General features: G+C 39.2%; 1 protein-coding gene across 1 annotated transcript; it reads left to right on the forward strand.

Moving 5' to 3' along the window:
- The first annotated feature begins 450 nt into the window (after window positions 1-450).
- On the forward strand, window positions 451-16566 carry dpys (dihydropyrimidinase). Its single transcript, XM_034227850.1, has 9 exons — window positions 451-832; window positions 5874-6032; window positions 6479-6658; window positions 8883-9072; window positions 10022-10178; window positions 10321-10462; window positions 11066-11208; window positions 14467-14674; window positions 15893-16566. The coding sequence occupies exons 1-9, from the start codon at window positions 470-472 to the stop codon at window positions 15950-15952; spliced, it is 1602 nt and encodes a 533-aa protein (XP_034083741.1). The 5' UTR covers window positions 451-469; the 3' UTR covers window positions 15953-16566.
- The last annotated feature ends 4379 nt before the right edge of the window (window positions 16567-20945 follow it).

Genomic DNA, 20945 nt, shown 5'->3' on the forward strand with positions numbered 1-20945 from the left:
GTTGTAAGATGTGCAAGTAAATACAATTAAAATAGAAATAGTGCAAGAAGAGTCTATAAACACATACATGGAATATCAGCTCAGGTGTGTAATAGTCTTTAGGCCTTTAATGTAGGCCTTTTAACTAATTCACTAGCACTCAATATGGTATAACTTGCTTGAAGTGAATATATCTGCACTTTCCTTTTTTTATTTAACACAAGGTCAGTGCAGGACAACTGCTAATGATTTGCTCAATCTGGCCTTATTTATCACATGTAGGATGGTAAATTACTTAACGTCAGAACAGGTTTGTTTTCTCCATCAATGATCACTGGATTCAGACTAGGGTCTGTGAAATATTAACAAGAGGGCGGATTCAAAACAATCCCACTCCCATGGAACAGGGCGGTGCTTTGGCAGACGATGGTGTTTACCTGGCAAGAGTCCAGTAATCGCGAATGGAGATCTGTGGACATCCCTGTCTCACATGAACTTTGGAGTGTCTGAACACTCACTGCACACACGGCAGAGCTGCACTTCTGTTCAGTTTGCACACACTTTAACATTTGAATCTAAAAAGTCTCTCGGTCGTAAAGGGATGGCAGAGCCCAGCGGGATCCTGATCAAAGGGGGGAAAGTCGTGAACGAAGACTGCTCCGTGATCAGCGACGTCTACATAGAGAATGGGAAAATAGTGGAAGTTGGGCTGAACCTCCAGATCCCCGGGGGGGTGAGAGTCATCGATGCCACCGGGAAGCTGGTGATCCCGGGCGGCATCGACACCCACACCCACATGGAGCTGGAGTTCATGGGCACCAAGGCTGTGGACGACTTCTACATCGGAACCAAGGTGAGGGTTAGAAGAGACACAGAATGATAACGGAAGTTAGACTAGCCTTCACATTAAGACACTGTAAACCAGGGGTGTCAAACTCAATTTAATCGCGGGCCCCATCAGCATTATGGCTGCACTCAAAGGGCCGGCTGTAACTTATATATAAATATATATATAAAATAATGTATTATATTACATTATTGCCTCTGCATTGGATTATTATCAGATAGGGTAATAACTTCATAATTAACTACATCTGAAAGCAGAAGTCTGGGGCAAATAATTGCAAGTCTCTTCAGTGAGAATGTCACAAAATGATTTCAAAAGAAAAGCTGGAAAAAAAAATCAAAAAACAGAAGTGACATTTAAATAAAAAAGGAAGTGACATTTAAAAAAAGGAAGTGACATTTAAAAAAAGTTAAATTCTGAGAAAAAAGTTTAATTTGAGATGTGTACATGTAGTTTATGGGCAACGTGCTTCATTAAATCATCATGTAACTGTATAATAAACATATTATATTCATTGCAAGCTCTTGTGGGGCCACAACAAATGAAGTCACAGGCCGGATTTGGCCCCCGGGCCTTGAGTTTGAGACCCCTGCTGTAGACAATACTTGGATTTTCATATTAATGTATCCATGCATATCAGTTCCAACTACCAGCAGAGGTAGAAGAAGGCTGCTCAGATATTTATGCAATTACATTTACTCAAGTACTGTACTTAAGTAACATTTTGAGTTACATGTACTTTGAGTATTTCAAATGTTTGCTACTTTGTTCTTCTACTCCACCACAGTTCAGAGTTAAATCATGTACCTTTACTCCACTACATGTATTTAATACCTTTAGTTACTTTACAGATCTGGATGAATGATGTGAAATATAATCAAGTGTTAAATCAGACTTTAGTTCCACCTGGAGTAAATTCACCAGCTACCCTGCAGTATACAAAGTCATTCAAACTAGCTGCACCTTTACCAGCTTTGAGAACACTTTCATGATCAATCATTATAAAACATATCATATATATTATTCTGAAATGGACCAATCTGCACAATGACTACTTTTACTGTTGCTACTTTAAGTATATTTAGATGCCAATACTAATGTACTTTGACTTGAGTAACATTTTGAATGCAGGACTTTTTTTTGTTACAGAGTATTCGTACACTCTGGTACTTCTACTTTTACTCAAATATACGATCTGAGTACTTCTCCCACCTCTGGAAGATAGTACACATCAAAATATGCGCACGGTCACAAAATGACTGTATAAAGATGTATAAATATAACATCACTTTAATGTTGCATTAGACAAGATAGAGCCAATTGTATTACTTTATATGCTATTGGGTAGTTTAATTTGTAACTAATAATAGCATACACCATAATTGAAGTATTGATTATAGTTTGTTATTAAATATGGGCTCAGAACAGTCTCATAATACACACATGCGCACAGAAGGATTCACACTTGTATTTCATGATCTGCAAAAGGATTCACACTTGTATTTCCGGATCCACACTTGTGTTTTTCAATGCACACACAAATGTATTCCGTTTCATATACATGTAAATAAAATCCAAATACAGAAAAAAGTTTTACATATGTATTTTTGATCCTCACATATTTGTTTTCCGTTTAAATTCCCTGAACCTGCAAACACAAACCACTTTCTGTGCACGGATCGCTGTGCATTCGTGTGTGGGTTTTTTGAGACTCCCCTGACGGTCAGCCGATTCGTACTTGTAATTGTTTCTATCTATAGCCAATCAGATGTCTCCTCAATTCTAAGCCAATCACATGAGCGCACCCCCACGAGGGTGGATTTCTTGCGTTCATGACGTAGCGCTTCATGTACGCATTTTGCGCAGTCCGGAGCTGACAGCTCCATGGAGCCTGCCTGCAGGCGCTAATCTCAGGACACCTCCACTCTCAGTACAGCGCCACTTTCCGAACAGGAAATGCACGCAAATACAAGCCTTTATATTATTAAGGTACAGCGCCACTTTCCGAACCATTGATGAATGCTTGTGTACACAAAAACGGCAGGCAAAACCGTTTTAAATGTGTGTTTCCTGTATGGCGAATACAGCTGCTTTATTTATGTCTGTATGAAGTTGTTGTGAGTGTGGAGGGAGCAGCTACAGGTTCGGCCCGTACACACAGCAGCTTTTGGCGATTTGTCCACCGCTTCCAGCGCGTCTCCGCCCATTGACTTTGAATGGGGATGACGTCACTTTCCCTCGCTTGTCGCCGAACTGCATTGTGGGGGGGCGAGGCGAAGATTTCCAGGATTTTCAGGATGTTCAGGATTCCAAAGTTGAACAATGTTCAACTTTTGAGGCTGAGCTGGAAGCGACAGCCAATCAGATCCGTTTATGCAAATCTGACAGTTCAAGCGCTAGCCAATCAAACCGCGTGCAAGCTGGGAGAACCAGACCCGCAGTTCATTTCTATATTCCACAAAAATGGAGGAGAAGTTAGTTATTGCGGTAGCAAATCACCCGGTTCTTTATGACCAGTCCCTATTTACTTACCGGGATACAAACCGGAGGAACCAGGCATGGAGGGAGGTGGCAGAGACAGTGAGTGAAACTGGTAGGTTTTCGCTTGTTTGGGGATTTTATATCCAGTTTACTTCGTTGCTAGTTTACTTCGTTGCTGGCAAGCATAGACAGTATCATTAGCCAGCATGGAATGTAGCATAAAATAGCACCATAGACATTAATCTCATAAATGTTCAAAATGTTAAAAAAATAAATGTTCATCATAGCCCTTCCTATTTGACAATAGTGTAGAAGAACCGGGTTTTTTTGCTTTGTATGTCGGGGGCGGGATATTCATGTGATATTCATGTGATTGGTTGTTGGTCGCGAAATCCCCAAGCTGTCAGACACGCCCAGCTCCAGGATTTTCAAGATTTGGTCAAAGCTGCTGTGTGGACACACCGTAGCCTAATCGATCAGTGCACTACGAAGCCAGTGCTAGACAGTGACCTGTTAACGGGGAGGGGGGGGGGGGGGGGGGAGCCCCGCCGGTCATTATCGGCCGATATTCACTCTTAATAGTTTGATCGGTGCTCTCTATAAAGGCCGATCAGGAGAGCTGGATCTGATCGATATGGACATAAACACGAGTGAAGTATAACCGGACGCAAGAGAGAGATCAGATCAGCTGCTGAGTCTGATGGAGACACGCTGCTCTGCATGATCACCTGATGCTCCGCCCTCTGTTCAGCGAGCTGACCGGACTGCGCAAAATGCGTATATGAAGTAATCTTACCCTCGTGGGGGCGCGCTCATGTGATTGGCTTAGAATGAAGGAGACATCTGATTGGCTATAGATAGAAAACATTACAAGTACGAATCGTCTGACCGTCAGGGGAGTCTCAAAAAAACCACACACGAATGCAAAGCGATCCGTGCACAGAAAGCTGTTTGTGTTTGCAGGTGCAGAGGATGTAATCCCCACTAATAAGTGGGGATCAAAAATACATATATAAAACTTTTTTCTGTATTTGGATTTTATTTACATGTATATGAAACGGAATACATTTGTGTGTGCTTTGAAAAACACAAGTGTGGATCCGGAAATACAAGTTTGAATCCTTCTGTGTGCATGTGTGTATTATGAGACTGTTCTGAGCCCATAATTAAATGCAGTGGTGTAAAAAGTACAACTATGACTATCAAAATAAAGTTGAAGTATACAGCTACATAAAATTGAAACACTGAGGTTGCCTTTGTATCCCCAGGGATTAATAAAGTGTAATGTTACATGATATTGTATTTGTTATGAATATTTGTATTATTAATCTGAATATTACATAATCTAATAAAGTTTTCAAATAGTTATAAAAACGGTTGTGCAATACCACTACCAATGTGCATTTTACACATATATGGAATTTACGCTGTATTTGTTTACAATATATATTACAATTTGTTGAGGGAATCCGCTCTTTCAACACTTTTTTATGTTCACATACTTAATAATAGTATAATAATAATTCCAATGTGTAACCCTGGTAATCTTATTGAATTGAATAATTGAACTATAAAGTAACTCTTAATTAAAGGTGGGGTATGTAATTTATTTCAGAAACACTTTTTGTTATATTCCATGGAATGCTCTTAACATCCCGATAGCAATGAATATCTTAAATGCTTTGACAATAAATACATTAAAACATGTCATCTGTGGAAGCCGTAGTACTGTAAAAAGCACGACCAATCATTTTAGCCGGCCCGGCTAAAGTAACTGGATGGCCTACCTGCCTGTCAGCCTTCCATCTGTGCACAAACTTATCTCGTGCCCTCATTGGTCATGTGTGCGTTCGTGTGTGTTGGAGGAGGGGCTCTGTAAGGAAGTGGCAGATTTTTTCCGGTTGTGTATTTTCAAATTCTAGCGCACTCGAGCTGGTTCCTCCAAAATTACATACCCCACCTTTAATGTGCATAAGTACTTTCCACCATAGCATGCTTCAATATCAGACTTTCAACATCGTTTTAAAAATAATTGTACAATGAACTTGGATATCTTAGAATTAACATTGTAACTATTTGCTATCAATGGTAGTAAACACACACAACTTTTACCGTTGCTCTCTTAGACTTCATTTGCAGTATTGGTATCTTTATTAAATTGTTAGCATTTGATGTGCAGTCTGGTGTTTTATTTTGAAGGTTGCTACCAGAATTGTATTTTAAACTTATCTGATTTATCTCACATTTAAAGAATAACAGGCTGCACAAATATAATCTGAAAGGTTTGGAAATCTATTGTATATTTTGAACAAAGAAACAAACATATTGCTTTAACCTGGAAAAAGCGCTATATAATCTAAATGTTGCATAATTAATGTATATATTATGTTGTCATTAACATGCTGCCATACAAGTGAGCCTTAAAATATACACTAGCCAGACTAGCAAGGCCAGACTTGAAATGTATCAGTGCACTGCCAGATCACCCTGCACATAGACAGTGTGTGTGTCTCAGGGCTATATGTTAATGTTTAGCTCACCTCTGTGGTAATGTGTGTTTCCCCAGGCCGCTCTGGCAGGAGGGACCACCATGATCATGGACTTTGTGATCCCCCAACGGGGAAAGTCTCTCCTGGAGGCGTACGATTGCTGGAGGCAGACTGCTGACCCCAAAGTCTGCTGCGACTACTCGCTGCATGTCGCCGTCACATGGTGGAGTGACCAGGTGATGGAGCACATCATTGTTGTTAAATACAAAGAAATACAAAATAAATCCAGTAAAATGTAAAGATTGTGTAAGTTATTATAATGAGAAAACTTTTAAAAAAATAAAAAATAAATACATATTGCTAAATAGTGATTTGCAACATAGAGACATTTTCTTTAAGAAATTAGTTTAAAAAAATATTTACTTACTTACCTTGAAATAATGAAGTAAGTATATAAAGAAATGTTGTTATTATTTTTGAGTTACTGTGTCAGTTTTTTTAGATAGTTATGTATGATTTTGATAGACTAAGTAATCATTTGAAAACATTTTCTTTTTCTCTTTAAGTTACTTTTTTTCATCAAATGTGGCGGAAATGGGCTTCTGTACTGAGTGGTACTGTATATAAGCATCAAGGATCCTCATAGCTATTCCTCTGTCTGTCCAAAACCTTTTTATTCCAGGTGAAAAAAGAGATGCAGACGGTGACCAAAGAGAAGGGAGTTAACTCCTTTAAGATGTTCATGGCCTATAAGGACGTGTTCATGCTGGACGACTCTGAGCTGTACGCGGCCTTCTCCCAGTGTAAGGAGATCGGAGCTATAGCTCAGGTGCACGCTGAGAATGGAGACCTCATCGCAGAGGTTAGTATAAGATCAAGTGAAAACCAGCTTATTATCAAGAGTGAATTAGTGGAAACTTATGGTGAGGAAGAGGTTGCTTAAACTGAAGAGCTGCAGTATTTGTTTATGCACATATGTGCTAGAATGTATGTGGCTTTCAGTATTTAACCCCTGACTTTCGGCTGAAGAATATCAGTGACCGTGTTTTTTCCTTTCTAATCTAAAGCAATATGATAAAGCAAATATCCAGAATTTAAAGGTGGGGTATGTAATTTATTTCAGAAACACTTTTTGTTATATTCCATGGAATGCTCTTAACATCCGGATAGCAATGAATATCTGAAATGCTTTGACAATAAATCCATAACAAAATGTCATCTGTGGAAGCCGTAGTACTGTAAAAAGCACGACCAATCATCTGAGCCGGCCCGGCTAAAATAACTGGATGGCCTACCTGCCTGTCAGCCTTCCATCTGTGCACAAACTTATCTCGTGCCCTCATTGGTCATGTGCTCGTTCGTGTGTGTTGGAGGAGGGGCTCTGTAAGGAAGAGGCAGATTTTCTCCGGCTGTGTATTTTCAAATTCTAGCGCACTCGAGCTGGTTTCTCCAAAATTACCTACCCCACCTTTAACAACAAAAAATACGTGTCATTGTCCTTAGTATGAAAGAGGAACAATAATGCTTGCATCTGGACAGAAAGAGTCCTAATCGCCAAATGGCTAGCATGCATGCTACTGTGCTTTTCATCACGTTCTATAAGGTTAATGTCTAAGCCTATATGTGGACACAATGGTTTAACCATAAAGGAAGCTGAACATGTCCTAATAAAGTATCCTTCAGTGTCATAGAATAATAGACATGGCAGATATATTTATATAAAAAATATATAGTTATAGATTTTCAAATATTGCATTTTAAGATGTTTAAATTGTGAATAAAGGGACATGTTGTATCAGTGTTTCCCTGCATGTTACAGATGGTTCAAGGTCCATTGACACTGTGTATGTCAGCAATGCGACTAGACACATTAATTATAGAGAGCAATGTGGTGAAATTCCAAAAGCAGCTTTTGCTCTGTATAGCCGTGTCCACTGCACAAAACCTGAAGTCACCTGAAGACCTTAGCATTTCCCCTTTCGTTTTAAGTTTATTATGTCATATCCAAAAAGAACACAGTGTAATTAAATGGGCTGGCCCCAGGGCCTACTTTCTACAACACTAAATGGCAATTATTTCTCAGAATTCAGTTTTTTAATTAACAACAATTGGCCATGTTTGAAAATAAATGTCATGACAACAATTCACCACTAGGAGGCAGCAGAGGTCAAATAAGTGAAACAGGGGTCTCTTGTGGTGGGGATCATGCAGTTTAAAATGAAAGGAACAGTCCTCATTAAAAGATATTTCTGTTAATTTGCCAGTTTAAAAGTCATGGCTAATTCTGCAATATAAGTGTCATGACAGGAAAGACACATTACAGTCAAACAGGAACATCAAATGAGAACACATCAAATAATGTGAATAAATATGATCAGCAACTAAAACAAATCCTAAAACAAAGAATGTTATTGATTAAGTTTTCCTACATTTGGTTGTCTATTATTTACCATGATTTTAGGTTTTTAAAATAACTATAAATTAACAATTTATTTATCTTTATTAAATGTTGGCAGACTGTTCCTCTGAATGCAGTGGTCCTCCTGAGTATAACACTATACCTTCTTGCTGACTAATGCTGTCACTAGGATATGTATTAAGGAGTATTGTCATTTTTTGCTAACCCAACATGTTACATTTGGGGTCATTTGGCCCCTCATTACATGGCTTAAAAAACATCTAGATGCCATGGTCAGCTGTAAAAAACGAATTCAATACAATGGATTTTGATATTCTCTACACCAGTGATTTGTTCCGAATCACAGGTGTATGTGAATGTGAATAACTTTGTGTCAAATAATATATTAGTCTATTAGTAGCACATACCATTTAAAACATGAAATATTCCCTGAAGTTATTGCTTTATTGTCTTATCCCTAATTTGCACTTTCACCAAGTTTGTGAAGGGACACCACTTTATCCCTTTCTAAATATTGGGGTTTTTTAATTAAATTAACAAAATCTAAATAAAATGTTCAATGTTATGTCCATTCTCTGCGTGGACACACACTGAGTGTTGTTATCCCCCCTCTCCTCTAACCTTTATGCTGTCTTGTTGTTGTTGTCCCCCCGCGGGGCCTCTGCAGGGTGCTAAGAAGATGCTGTCTCTGGGCATCACGGGGCCAGAAGGCCACGAGCTGTGTCGGCCGGAGGAGGTGGAGGCCGAGGCCACCCAGAGAGCCATCACCATCGCCCACGCTGTCAACTGCCCGCTGTACGTGGTGCACGTGATGAGCAAGTCTGCCGCCAAGGTGGTGTCCAACGCCCGCAGAGAGGGTGAGTGTGGGCTGCTGCCCCCTGCTGGTGGAGGAGGGTGGAGAGGAGGCCCGACACAGCCCATTAGAGGCCATAACCATAATCATTTTTAATGTTACAATTCTATGTATTTAATATTTCATTAAAAAAACATAACAAGTGTTACTATGATGCGTATAGACATCCTCATAATGCTTTAAGATCATAATTGTTCATGTATGCTGGTTACTGTGATGGATCATAGTGTGTTATTATTATTCTTGTTTTAATTATGATAAATAGAATATTTGTATGCAATATAATGTTATTATTAGTCACAAGTGTTCATTGTTTACTTGAGGCAAAGTGAAAAAATTACATTAAATCTATGCAAACATTTTGTAAAGGAGATGTTTACCTCACCTAAAGCAAAACATTAGAAGGTACAGGAACTTATTTCACATTCAAATGTATTACTACAGGTATTTTAGTCCATTATAATATAAAACAATTATATTATTATAATAATTATAATCTATTACAGTTATAGAGTTATAACACAATGGAACTTGCAACAACAACAACAACATTTTATCAGCATTATTATCATTTTTTCAAGCTTTATGAATATGCATTAGTGTTTACATTTAGAATGATACAGCAAAGGACATATTATAACATTATATTGTGTATTATATGTATGTTGATAATGCATTTAAGACAAAGTGGCAAACTTGTTGTCCAATTAGTCAATGTTAATGGCACCTTCAATACTTGTATGTTATTTTTATTATTGTGTTTGTCTCTTTTTTTTCTGATGACCAAAAGTTAAAGTATTCACGAGTTTTCTTTTTGTCATGCTAAAAAAAAGAAGCTTACATGTATAAACAATGATATCTAATTAAACCCAAAGTTCCCTCAATATGTTTTTTGGCCATATCTTCCAGGTTGTAAACAGTATAAATAAATAAACGGTGTTTTCTTTCTGCAGGGCGCGTGGTGTTCGGGGAGCCCATCGCAGCTGGACTGGGCACTGACGGTACTCACTGCTGGCACAAAGACTGGGGCCATGCTGCAGGCTTCGTCATGGGCCCCCCCCTCAGACCTGACCCCAGCACCCCGGGGTACCTCATGGACCTGCTGGCCAAGTAAGTGGAGCTGAAAGTGTAACCATCAATGATATCCTACAAAGATTATTGTGTGTTTGAGCAATTTAGTGTTGTATTCATTAAGTTCAGTTTCTATTCTTTCATTCACCTAAACCTGTATTTATCCTTCAAATGATGCCAGTGATGATCTCACTGTGACGGGGACGGACAACTGCACCTTCTCTGTGTGTCAGAAGGCTCTGGGCAAGGACGACTTCACCAAGATCCCAAACGGAGTGAACGGGGTGGAGGACCGGATGTCCGTCATCTGGGAGAAGGGAGTGGTATGTCATAATGACCTGACTCAGCACTGACTCTTACCTCTTAAACAGCAGAGGTGTGAGCGCCATGACGTGCCATCAACAGCTGCTATGCATGAAATAGGGAAGCTCGAGAAGTATCGTTTTCAAAAGTATGTCATTCCATGGGGCCCTTGATATGCTGACACAACAGTGGGCAGGGGGGTCTATGGTACATTTTTGAATTCCTAGTGGCAATGAATATACATTTTTACGTTTAAATGTGTTGACACTAATTATTTGTATTCAGTATTGCTCTATTTATATTTTAAGAGTGAAATATAAGTACAGTATGATTTTCCAACAGAATGGGTAATAAACTCTGGGAGCTACAGATCGCTGCAGAAAGCAGGCTCTGCATTTTCTCAAGAGAAGACAGTGTTTCAGCCCGGCTGCCCCAAGGCCACTGTGAAGATTAACAACACTCCACAGTGCTTACAAATCACAAATGAGATGATATTTTGGCAGAAATGAGTTGCTTGCTGCTGCAGTTAAGCACTGATCTTTTGCCTGCTAATTCTGTATTTTGTTGTCATATGCTGTGGCCCCCTTTCTCAAAGCGGCTCCTGTGTGCGTTTGCTCCATCAGCACAGCGGCAAAATGGACGAGAATCGATTTGTAGCTGTCACCAGCAGCAACGCAGCAAAAATCTTCAACTTCTACCCGCAGAAAGGCCGTATCGCCAAGAACTCGGATGCTGACGTGGTTATTTGGGACCCTAAGATGAAGAGGTGAGGAGCCGACTCCAGTTAATCAGCAGTATGGGAGAAAGCTTTTCAAATGGAGAAGGAAAAGTACATTTCCACATGTGTGTGACCCTGATGCACATTCTGAACACATCTCTCTTTTTGGGTTTTTCCCTTTCCTGTATATGGTCTGCAAAGGCTAACATCCTTAGTGACAGAGTTACATCACTATGCAAACAGAGCAATGCATTATGACATCACTATGTTACACTCGCACTTCTACTGGCTTGCGCATTGTGCGTGATAGGCTAAAAACAAAGACCTTTTTGAACATTAAGATGGAAACATGTCACAGTAGAGGCACTAAAAACAAATATGAAGCTGAAAATGAGGCCCCTTTAAATACTTTAAACACCGCTGCAGAACACTTGAAGGTGTTTAAATAAAAAAAAGACACCATTTCTAAAGTGTAGCGGTATAGCATGCATGCTTTATGCACAGGCACTAAAAGCAAAGTGATGTATCTTTCATCTTGTGCCACCTCAACACAGTAACCTGCCGTAACGTAAGCTAATCATGCTCTATCCAGACGGCAGGGCATGTCATCACATATCCTCAGCTGCAAATGAAAGCATAACACTATTTACATATGAATCAGAGTCATCAGTCAGTAAAGAGAAATGTTACATTCGTTATCATTTTAGGTCCTTATTTTTAGGAAGCGGAGCTGGGTGATGTTGAGGATCTTAAAGATGACGAATATTTCATGTAGGAGTTAAACCAATTTTCATAGTAGCATTAAGGCTATTTTCAGGAACAAGCTCACAATACCATGAGGCTTTATATAAACATGGATCATGTGATTGTGTTTTTGCTATTATTCTAACAACGTTCCATATATGGAACTGAGGACAGTATGCGTTCCAGTAGATTGTAGCACATTAAGTCTTATGTAACCCAGAATGCACTGCTCTGTTTGCTGCAGAATCTGGGCTGAGCCCCTCAGGGAAGCAACTGAAAAGAACACATTTAATTCTGTTTAATTTCCTGTCAATTAATTCACCGGTAACATTGGAAAAGAGTTTCAAAATCTATTTATTTTTTAGTTCTGATGTTCCCTGTCTGTCCCTCTGTTTGTTTGTGTGTTCCGTGTTTACCCCGTATGCATGTCTGCCGATGTTATACTGCGTTTCAAGCATGAGAGCGCCTCATGTTTCATTGCCGCAGTCGTGAATTCATCTGTGAAACTTAACGTAATTAATCGCCCCTCAGCACAAGTGTCGCTCCATAACATCCGGGACCACGGGCCACGCGCAGTTGCATAACCAGAAACGCCTAGGAAGTTCACTCAATTGCCTTGTGTCTCGTAATTGGGCATGCTGGAATAATGAGGACACATCTTGTTTTTGTCAGTGCACACTAGGCAAGGTTTCTGGCTTTACACATCAACAGGAAATGTGAATGGGGGGAAAGCGGGCTCTCTTGAAGTGGCTGAGTCAGAGTTATTTCGCTGCTGATGCAGTCTTTTCACTCAGACATGATTTATTTGTTAGACATCATCAATCTTCGCTGTGCAAAGCGTTTGATTATTTTAATATGAAGGGCTGTAATTGACTCTCCCTCTTAGAGTGTTTTTCCACATTTTCCTGAAAGCCCTTCAACCACCCTAATAAGAAGGTACATACTTGTACTACTGTTACCAAGTGCATGCAGTGTTGCAAGTACTATGGTAGGTTTTTGTACCTTTATGAATTAAGGTTATATTAACCCTCATGCAGTACCTCACTGAGATCAGATAAGATAATACAAGATGTCTTTGCAGCAACTGCATTAAGGTTGAAACATAGGACAGATATCATTTCACACAAGTATAAAAACAATAATAAAGACGTAAGAAATAAAAAATATAAAAATTGTATTGAACATTTACAGGTTTTTACATACATACAGATATGGACATGATATGGTCAGATCATGTGCATTATGTCATAAGTACATAAACTGCAGGTTGTTTGGTGAGATTATATTTGATTTGTTTATCATTTCAGCTGTGTTAATGTATATGGCATATGTTTTGGAAATGATGTGAGTTATTACAGTATATTTCAAGTTCAACTTCAGCCGATATTATAAGTCAAAAATAATGTTTCATAAGACGTAGGGGTTGCTCATAGTGATAAAGACAGATAAATATCAACTAATTTTGCGGCTCAAGAGAGTGTTTTTGTGTCTTTCAGCTATTTGTTTTGGGTATAGTAATGTTATAGTTGTAGTTCACTCTAAAACACTCATGGCTTTGTTTTCAGCCGGCAGCTGTTCACAGCGGAATAGCTCTTAAATCAGATTGTATGCTACCTGCCTAGCACCAGATGGCACACAGATAAACGTATCAACTTCCTGGTTCACATTTTGCATCATCAAGCATCTAAACTTCAACAAATTTGAAATTCTGTGACCCATTTTCTAAATTTGTAATATGAAAGTGTTATTTTTATGGCTCTTTCTTTCCCTACACGCAGATCACGCAGACTGCATGGGGCCTCATCTTGCGGAGGGGGCCTCATGTTATGCGCTTATATCTGCAGTTACCCCGCTGCGAGGCTCCGGCGAACTAACAGTTCACGACACATAAGGGGGGCCTCATGAAACACCTTTGCGTGGGGCCACAAGTTGGCCAGGCCTGGCTGTAATTGCAGGATATTAGTTTGTCAAGGTGGAGCCTTCTGAACTACCTTACTGGATTTAGATTGCGTCACAGTTTATTTTCTAACAATGCATCTCGAAAGCTAATTATATGTCTTTTATGAGAAATCTCTATGTGCAAAAATAACTTGTAAATATAGCTATCAGATATTTCTTGAGAGATGTCAAATGTAATTGATTAAAATATGCCATATACATTCACATTGAGAGCTTTTAGATTAATCATTTAAATAATTTTTATAATTTCTTCCAATAAAATATTTTGCAGCCATGCTATATATTTTATTGGGTGATTGGGTCTGACCTTTCTGTTGCAAAACTGATCCATCTTCAACATCCCACTTCATTCTTTACAGCAAATAGAGCATCACATGAGCCCAAGTTATACATATTACATTGTATGGCTTGTTGCTGCGAAGTAAGTGAGCTGCAGTAACTCGATGCTGTGTATAAGTATCTTGGCCTGATTCAATCAGTTTCAGATTAGAACCGAATGCATTACACACAATACGTTTCTGTTTTTTTTAGCCTGGCATTCAGAAAGCATGCAAGTTCTAAAATAAGTTTCATTACAATGTATTTGTATCTTTGTGATTGTAGGAAGATATCAGCCAAAACACACCACCAGGCTGTAGACTACAACATCTTTGAGGGCATGGAGTGCCACGGCGTCGCCGTCCTCACCATCTCCAGAGGCAGGGTGGTGTATGAGGACGGGCAGCTGCAGGTGTCCCCAGGGACCGGAAGATTCATCCCCAGGAAACCCTTCTCTGAGTTTGTTTACAAAAGAATCAAGCAAAGGGACCAGGTCAGTCAAGTGTAACACAGTATTCATAAGTATAAAACAACACTTCAGTTAGTAAAATGGAAAGTCTGTGCTAACTTAACAACGAACCATCAGAGAACTCTCACCTGACTCTACATGTCCCCTTAGCTGTACAGGGCATTTTAGCACCTTTTGGCTCATTGTTTAGCTTTTCCAGCCAACTCACTAAATTACAGCCACAGCAGGCAGCTGTTTTGAGTGAAATAACCACTTCAAATATTACTTTTCACTATCTGCCTAGCACCAAGCCTAGCATTTAGCTTCTGTTTGGTAACAAGTTCACCACGTCAGCGTATGCCATAATGTACAGTAGGCCTATGTCAGTGTTAAAAAAATATATTTTTTGCAGGTATAGCTACACCTGTCAAGGAAATAATCAGGCACATAACACCCTGCGAAAACCTATAACTTGACAATTTTGCAAATGATACACACCCAATATAAAAATGTTAATGTTTGCTTTAGATCAGGGATTAGATCATTTGATTAGACCAGTGAAGTAACCAACTTGAACACATTGTGTTGCAATTAAGAGTCTGTGTAAAGCAGTGAGAAAGAGAACAGAGAAGTCTAAACAGGAAGCTACATTTGGTGAAAACAAATGTAAAATATTTAACTAACTTAAAGTAATGGATTAATCACTGAAATAGCTCAAATCTAGCATTTATCGAACAAGTGTAAACATGCCAAACAAACCTAAACATTGACAGTTGAATTGTATGAACAACTATTGTATCAGTGTTAAATTATATCAAGTTAATGTTTACTTTAATGTATTTTTATATAGTTTTTTCTTTCTTTTTTACTTTCGAACAGAGCCAGGCTAGATGTGATGCTGTTTGTCAGCTAAACTAAGCTAAGCTAGCTGCTTGCTAGCAGTATCGTCATATTACATCGAACGTGACATCCTCCTTTCCATTCAACTTTCAGTTCTCCAAACTTTTAAGGCAATAGTGAATGAGTCAATGAGGCAGAGATCTCCACACAAACCACTCTAAAAATAGCTAGGGTTAATTATATGTACTTGTGTTCATAAAGTTAGCATCATACAGGATATGAAACATTGAGCAAACAGGGGGGCTGCTTAGGTGTAAAGCACCTTTAATAGGTCTGGAATTCAAATATATCTTTGAAATTGAAGCATCCGGATCGAGATAAAGTTTTCCCCAAAGGTCACTTTACCTTTCTTTCTGCCTGCAGGTGGGGACGCCTACAGCTGTGATCAGAGAGCCGTATAAAGGGGAAGTCATTTCTCTGTGAACAACAGGCCGAGAGAGGCTGTGTCTGCAGTGCAATCCAGAAGATACCAAAGTCAAAACCACAGAATGCTGCCTCACTGAAGATTAAACTGCTCAGAGATTTCTGTACTTTTAACAGACACAAGATATTACTACATGTCATACATGCATTTTCCAGCCATTAACATAGCATTTGTAACAGTCCTACTGTTTTTGATGTCCACTTTGATCAACACTTGGTCAATGTTCTGTTGGCAAATATTATATTTGATATATTTGTTCAGCTTTGTAAAGTTTTAAAGCTCATCTGTGCTCAGTACACAGGTGCTGCTGTAATTATATTTGCTCTAACTTACAATATACAATAAAGTAATTCACTGTTAAAAACAAAAAATATAACTGATTCATAATTTCATGGTTAGAAACACTGTTGTGATAGAAAAGATCCTTCATTACTTTTTAACACTGTTTGTGGCAGTGAATGAGCCACCGTTTGTTTCTCCTTATTTTCCCAATGTTCATCTTCTCTGCTAACAGGACTGATGATTCTCAGCCAAAAGCATCCATGCCTTTGATGAAATATTCATTAGATGCAGTGGCATGCGTGAAAGTATAAAGATTGACTTTGTTGACCCAGATTGGCATTTTATTTGCATATTCAGCAGGATGGCATATTATCATCTGTGCCCATGTATGGACTGTATTCATTATTTTCCATGGTTTAGAAAAAAGGTCTGTGCTGTCACCGTGCATCATGCGGCGGCCTCCTATTGGGCTGGCATGCTGGCGTGGTATTATGCCACAGGGCCCGCTGAGACATAATGTGAGCTTATCAGGTTGCCACACGGGTCAGTGGCGGCGCGTGAGTCACAGAAGGCTTACTCATCCTTGAGCCGCACCACTTCCTTCCTCTTGTCTCTGACGGTGGAAGGACTGCGGTGGTGTGGGAATGTACCATCCAGACTGACTCTGTCTGAAAACGCTCCCCACTGGATACTATTAAATAACTAAACTGCTGAAAGTCTACACATCTTCTGCAGACTGAAACACACCTGTTTCAACTACACCCTGGCCATTAAACCTAAAACACACACAACATCTTAGAGACTTTAAAAGATGTCGGTCAATTGAAGCTATGCACCAGCACTTACAATGGTTTGGCGTATTTGAAGCAAATGTACCTTGTCCCTTGGACAAAGGCGTCAGCTAAATGAAATGTAAGGGAATCTATAGAAGTAAATAACAAAGAGGAACACTAACAATTAAGAATTTAAATAAAGTTAAGTTATAATTCACCTTAAATATGTTTATAACTAATCGCATAATTTCCCTTATAAACTAAAATGGCTCAAAGACTTCTGCAAGTCCTTTTCCAAAACGGTGAATGCATGCATCGACCCCATTATTTTAAATGCATTTGGTTCTTCTTTGAACCATGCTACACCATTTTAAGATTCAGGAAAAACTGAGTTTGTAGTTATTTTCCTAATCCGGCAGTCAAACCCACAAACCCAATCAAATGCATTCACTTGACTTTTTACTCTATAAAAGAAAATGTTTAATTCAAAATACAAGTTTGCAGCAGAGTTGGAAAAACATTTGAAGATAACCTTTAATAGGTAATTGTCTGTGGTTTTTGATCAGGATATACTACATGCATACTTACATACTTATAACAACACACTTGTCATTTTAACATTATCTCCCATCTGCTCATCAAGAGGTTAAGGTTGGGGTCCCACATGAGGAAAATCTCAAAGTTGAAACATTATTCAACACATTCCCCCTCCCAACTCGTAGGCTATAGTGACGTTATGTCAGGATCCCTTGGCGTCACTATCAAACGCAGTGGGGGCCCTTTAGCGTACATTTTCAACTACTGTATCAGGGAGTCCCATTATTGACTTGCATAGAGCTCCCTGAACGTTGGTAATAGACGAGTTGGGATCGCGGAGAAATGCTCTCTGCGACCCATCATTTTTTTAAGACACCTTATTTACAAAGAAATCCCAATTTCATATCCAGATTTCAGTCCCACTGCACTACACTGGATAGATTATGGAAATATATAATTGAAATGTGTGATTACTTTAGTTTGTGTGTGTGTTGGACTGATTTGTATGAATAACTTTTTCATACATGTATTTTTTTTTTAATACTAATTTTTGCATCCCATGGAATATAAAAACTATAAATATGTGATCCACTGTACTTTTTTCTATACTGTATTACTGTTATCAGCCGTTAATACCTTTAGTAGCAGTATAATACACACACTGCCAGTCTGCCAATGAACAATAATGGTTACCATGGAGAAAGAGTCAACAGACGCAACAGCCAATCAACAGAACCATAAATCAGAAGGGTTTAATGCAATTCATTTAGCTTCAATGAGCACTCATCAAACAGAAATGTAATTGTATTTGTGGAATACATCACAGATTGCATCATATTCATTATATAACAAGGTGGATGAATGATGATGAGTATACCATATGTTTTTCAAGTAATGTCTACCAAATACATAAATCACATATTAATCTGGTAAAAGTTGTTGGCTTGATGAAGGCATTAAAATCAATAACTAGTATATTCCATTTTACTTCGTGCCTCAGAGATGGATTTATGATGATAGCTATGTCGATGAAAATCTTAGGTCACAGGCTTCTCCAACAGTGCAATACAGAAAAACAGAAAAATATAGTGCAAGTAAATATTAAAAAGTAAATACAAAAAGAAAAATAGTTTTAAAAAAAAGTGAAATAGTGAAATAAGAGTCTATTGGAATGATATATTAGATAAATAGATAAATAATTACTAAGTAGCAGATGAATGTTATGGATGTTGTTTCAACAGTTCAGGTGTTTAGCAGTCTTATTGCCTGCGGGATGAAGCTGTCTCTGAATTTGGTGGTTTTTGTCCGGATGCTGCGGTAATGCCAGCCAGACGGCAGCAGGCAGAACAGGTTGTGGCTGCGGTGATGGGGGTCTTTTATAATCCTGAGGGCTTTCTTCCTGAGCCGCTGGGAGTAAAGGTCCTCCATGGATGGCAGCTCCGTCCTGGTGATGTTCTGTACAGTTTTCACCACCCTCTGTAAAGCCTTACGATTGAGGGCGGTGCCGCTGCCGTACCAGGCCGTGATGCAGCCAGTCAGGATGCTCTCTATGGTGCACCTGTAGAAGTTGCAGAGTGTCCTGGAGTCCATGTTGAACCTCCTCAGCCTGCGGAGGAAGAAGAGTCGCTGTCGAGCTTTTTTGGTGATGGTGGTGGTGTGAAGAGTCCATGTCAGGTCCTCAGTGAAGCTGGCACCCTCTACTTCCGGTCCACATTTACAAATGATCCCAATATGATTGTATGAACTATGAAAATATCTTAAAATCAATACAAATGTATTTATTATAAACGTTAGTCCTTAACATCTATCACTGTGTATATCACCATTCAAACATCTTTTAAAAGTTGAACAAACCCCACACAGCTCAGTATGAAATTAAATGTTGACTTTATTTGATCATTTCAGTAAAAATTACATTCATATTTCTCTTTTTGATTATAATACTGATGAACGTTCAGAACAAAGCACTTTGGCAACTTACCACATACGTTTTAAAAAGCTTAATAAGCACCGTAACTTTCATGATATCATTTCTCCGTCATAATCGGTTGTTTCCGTGAACGGCCGACTGTTGTGTGACGGCAAATGCTGCGGCTGCAAGGCATTGTGGGGCAGCATTTTCTCCTCTCCTTTCGTCAAGGGAGGTCCAGTGGTTCCTAAACTAAAGGAGGTTATAAAGGAAGTTTGAAACCTCCTTTCCTATCTAGAGCAGTGGTTCCCAAACTTTTTGTGCCCAAGGCACACCAAAGGACAAGTAAAAATCTCAAGGCACACCTATTGTGCAAAATAGCTCTTATAACACGTGTTATCACTCATATCATGTAAAATATCTGTAAATGTGCATAATTATTTTCTAATGCCAAATAAAATGTGACAAAGACAACCATATTACTCATGAAATATTTATTAACGAAATATTTCAGAAATTAATTTCAAACTTTATCAAATTAGGCTTCATCAAAGCAGCAACACACTCATTTAAACCAGACAGGTCACAACATTAAAAATGAGGCAAAGGAAACTCAGCAGAAATTCAGCACAGAGAACTGTCAATGCAAGGAAGCTGCATTGTCCATGGTCCTGAACTACAAATTATAAATGTAACATTTCAGCAATCAGCATTGAAACATGTGCTATTGTAAATATTTTTGCCGACTTACAAATTAGTGAGATACATGTGCCTGTCGGGGCGCGCATAATTTTGTAATCCTTGGTGGCACTGAGGAGAGGGCCACTCGCAAGTCCTGTTCAACAGAGAGCCGTGACCTCCTGTTGTTCTTCATGTAAATCATAGTAGAGAACGCCAACTCCAGAGATGGGGTCGTTATTAAAAAAAAAGTAATATATTACACTACTTTGTTACTATCTACATAAAGTAACTCGTTACTTTACTCGCCGAGCACGTACGAACTGCGCATGCGTGAGTGGCAATAACTTTCCTTACCAGCAGGCGGCGGTAGTGTGTATTTGTCATTCAAAACAGGCAACAACCGGAAGACAGAGAAGAAGAACAGACTATGTGATATAAACAAACAACAAATAGCGTGTGCGGTAGCTTCACCTTAGCATGTGTTCTTTGCAGGTGTGTGTTGAGGTTTGACCACGTGGTGTTTCCAGCACCGGATAACAGCTTCTGGCCTGGACACAGTTTGCACCTCACCGTCACATTCCTGTCTATTCTTCGGACGAACTCAAAATAATGGACATACCTCCACCCCTGGAAAGTTATCGCTGACTCAGCCATGTTTATGCAGCACTGCACGTGGAGATGTGGACGCGCAAATCGCGCAGATTACGTCAGGATTGCCAACTCTCACGCATCTGGCGTGTGACACACGCTTTCACTTTCAATCTCACGCTCTCACGCTGCCCAAACTATTCTCACGCCAAAAACAAGAAT

Source organism: Gymnodraco acuticeps, unplaced genomic scaffold, assembly GCF_902827175.1.
Source record: "Gymnodraco acuticeps unplaced genomic scaffold, fGymAcu1.1, whole genome shotgun sequence".
Classification (NCBI taxonomy): domain Eukaryota; kingdom Metazoa; phylum Chordata; class Actinopteri; order Perciformes; family Bathydraconidae; genus Gymnodraco; species Gymnodraco acuticeps.

What these genes read in the sequence shown, in the direction of transcription:
- dpys (XM_034227850.1), top strand. Translation starts at nt 470, where the DNA reads ATGAACTTTGGAGTGTCTGAACACTCACTGCACACACGGCAGAGCTGC. An exon ending in ATGGAGACCTCATCGCAGAG is followed by an intron (nt 6,659 to 8,882) that starts GTTAGTATAAGA and finishes GGGCCTCTGCAG; the next exon opens with GGTGCTAAGAAGATGCTGTC. An exon ending in TGGGACCCTAAGATGAAGAG is followed by an intron (nt 11,209 to 14,466) that starts GTGAGGAGCCGA and finishes TTGTGATTGTAG; the next exon opens with GAAGATATCAGCCAAAACAC.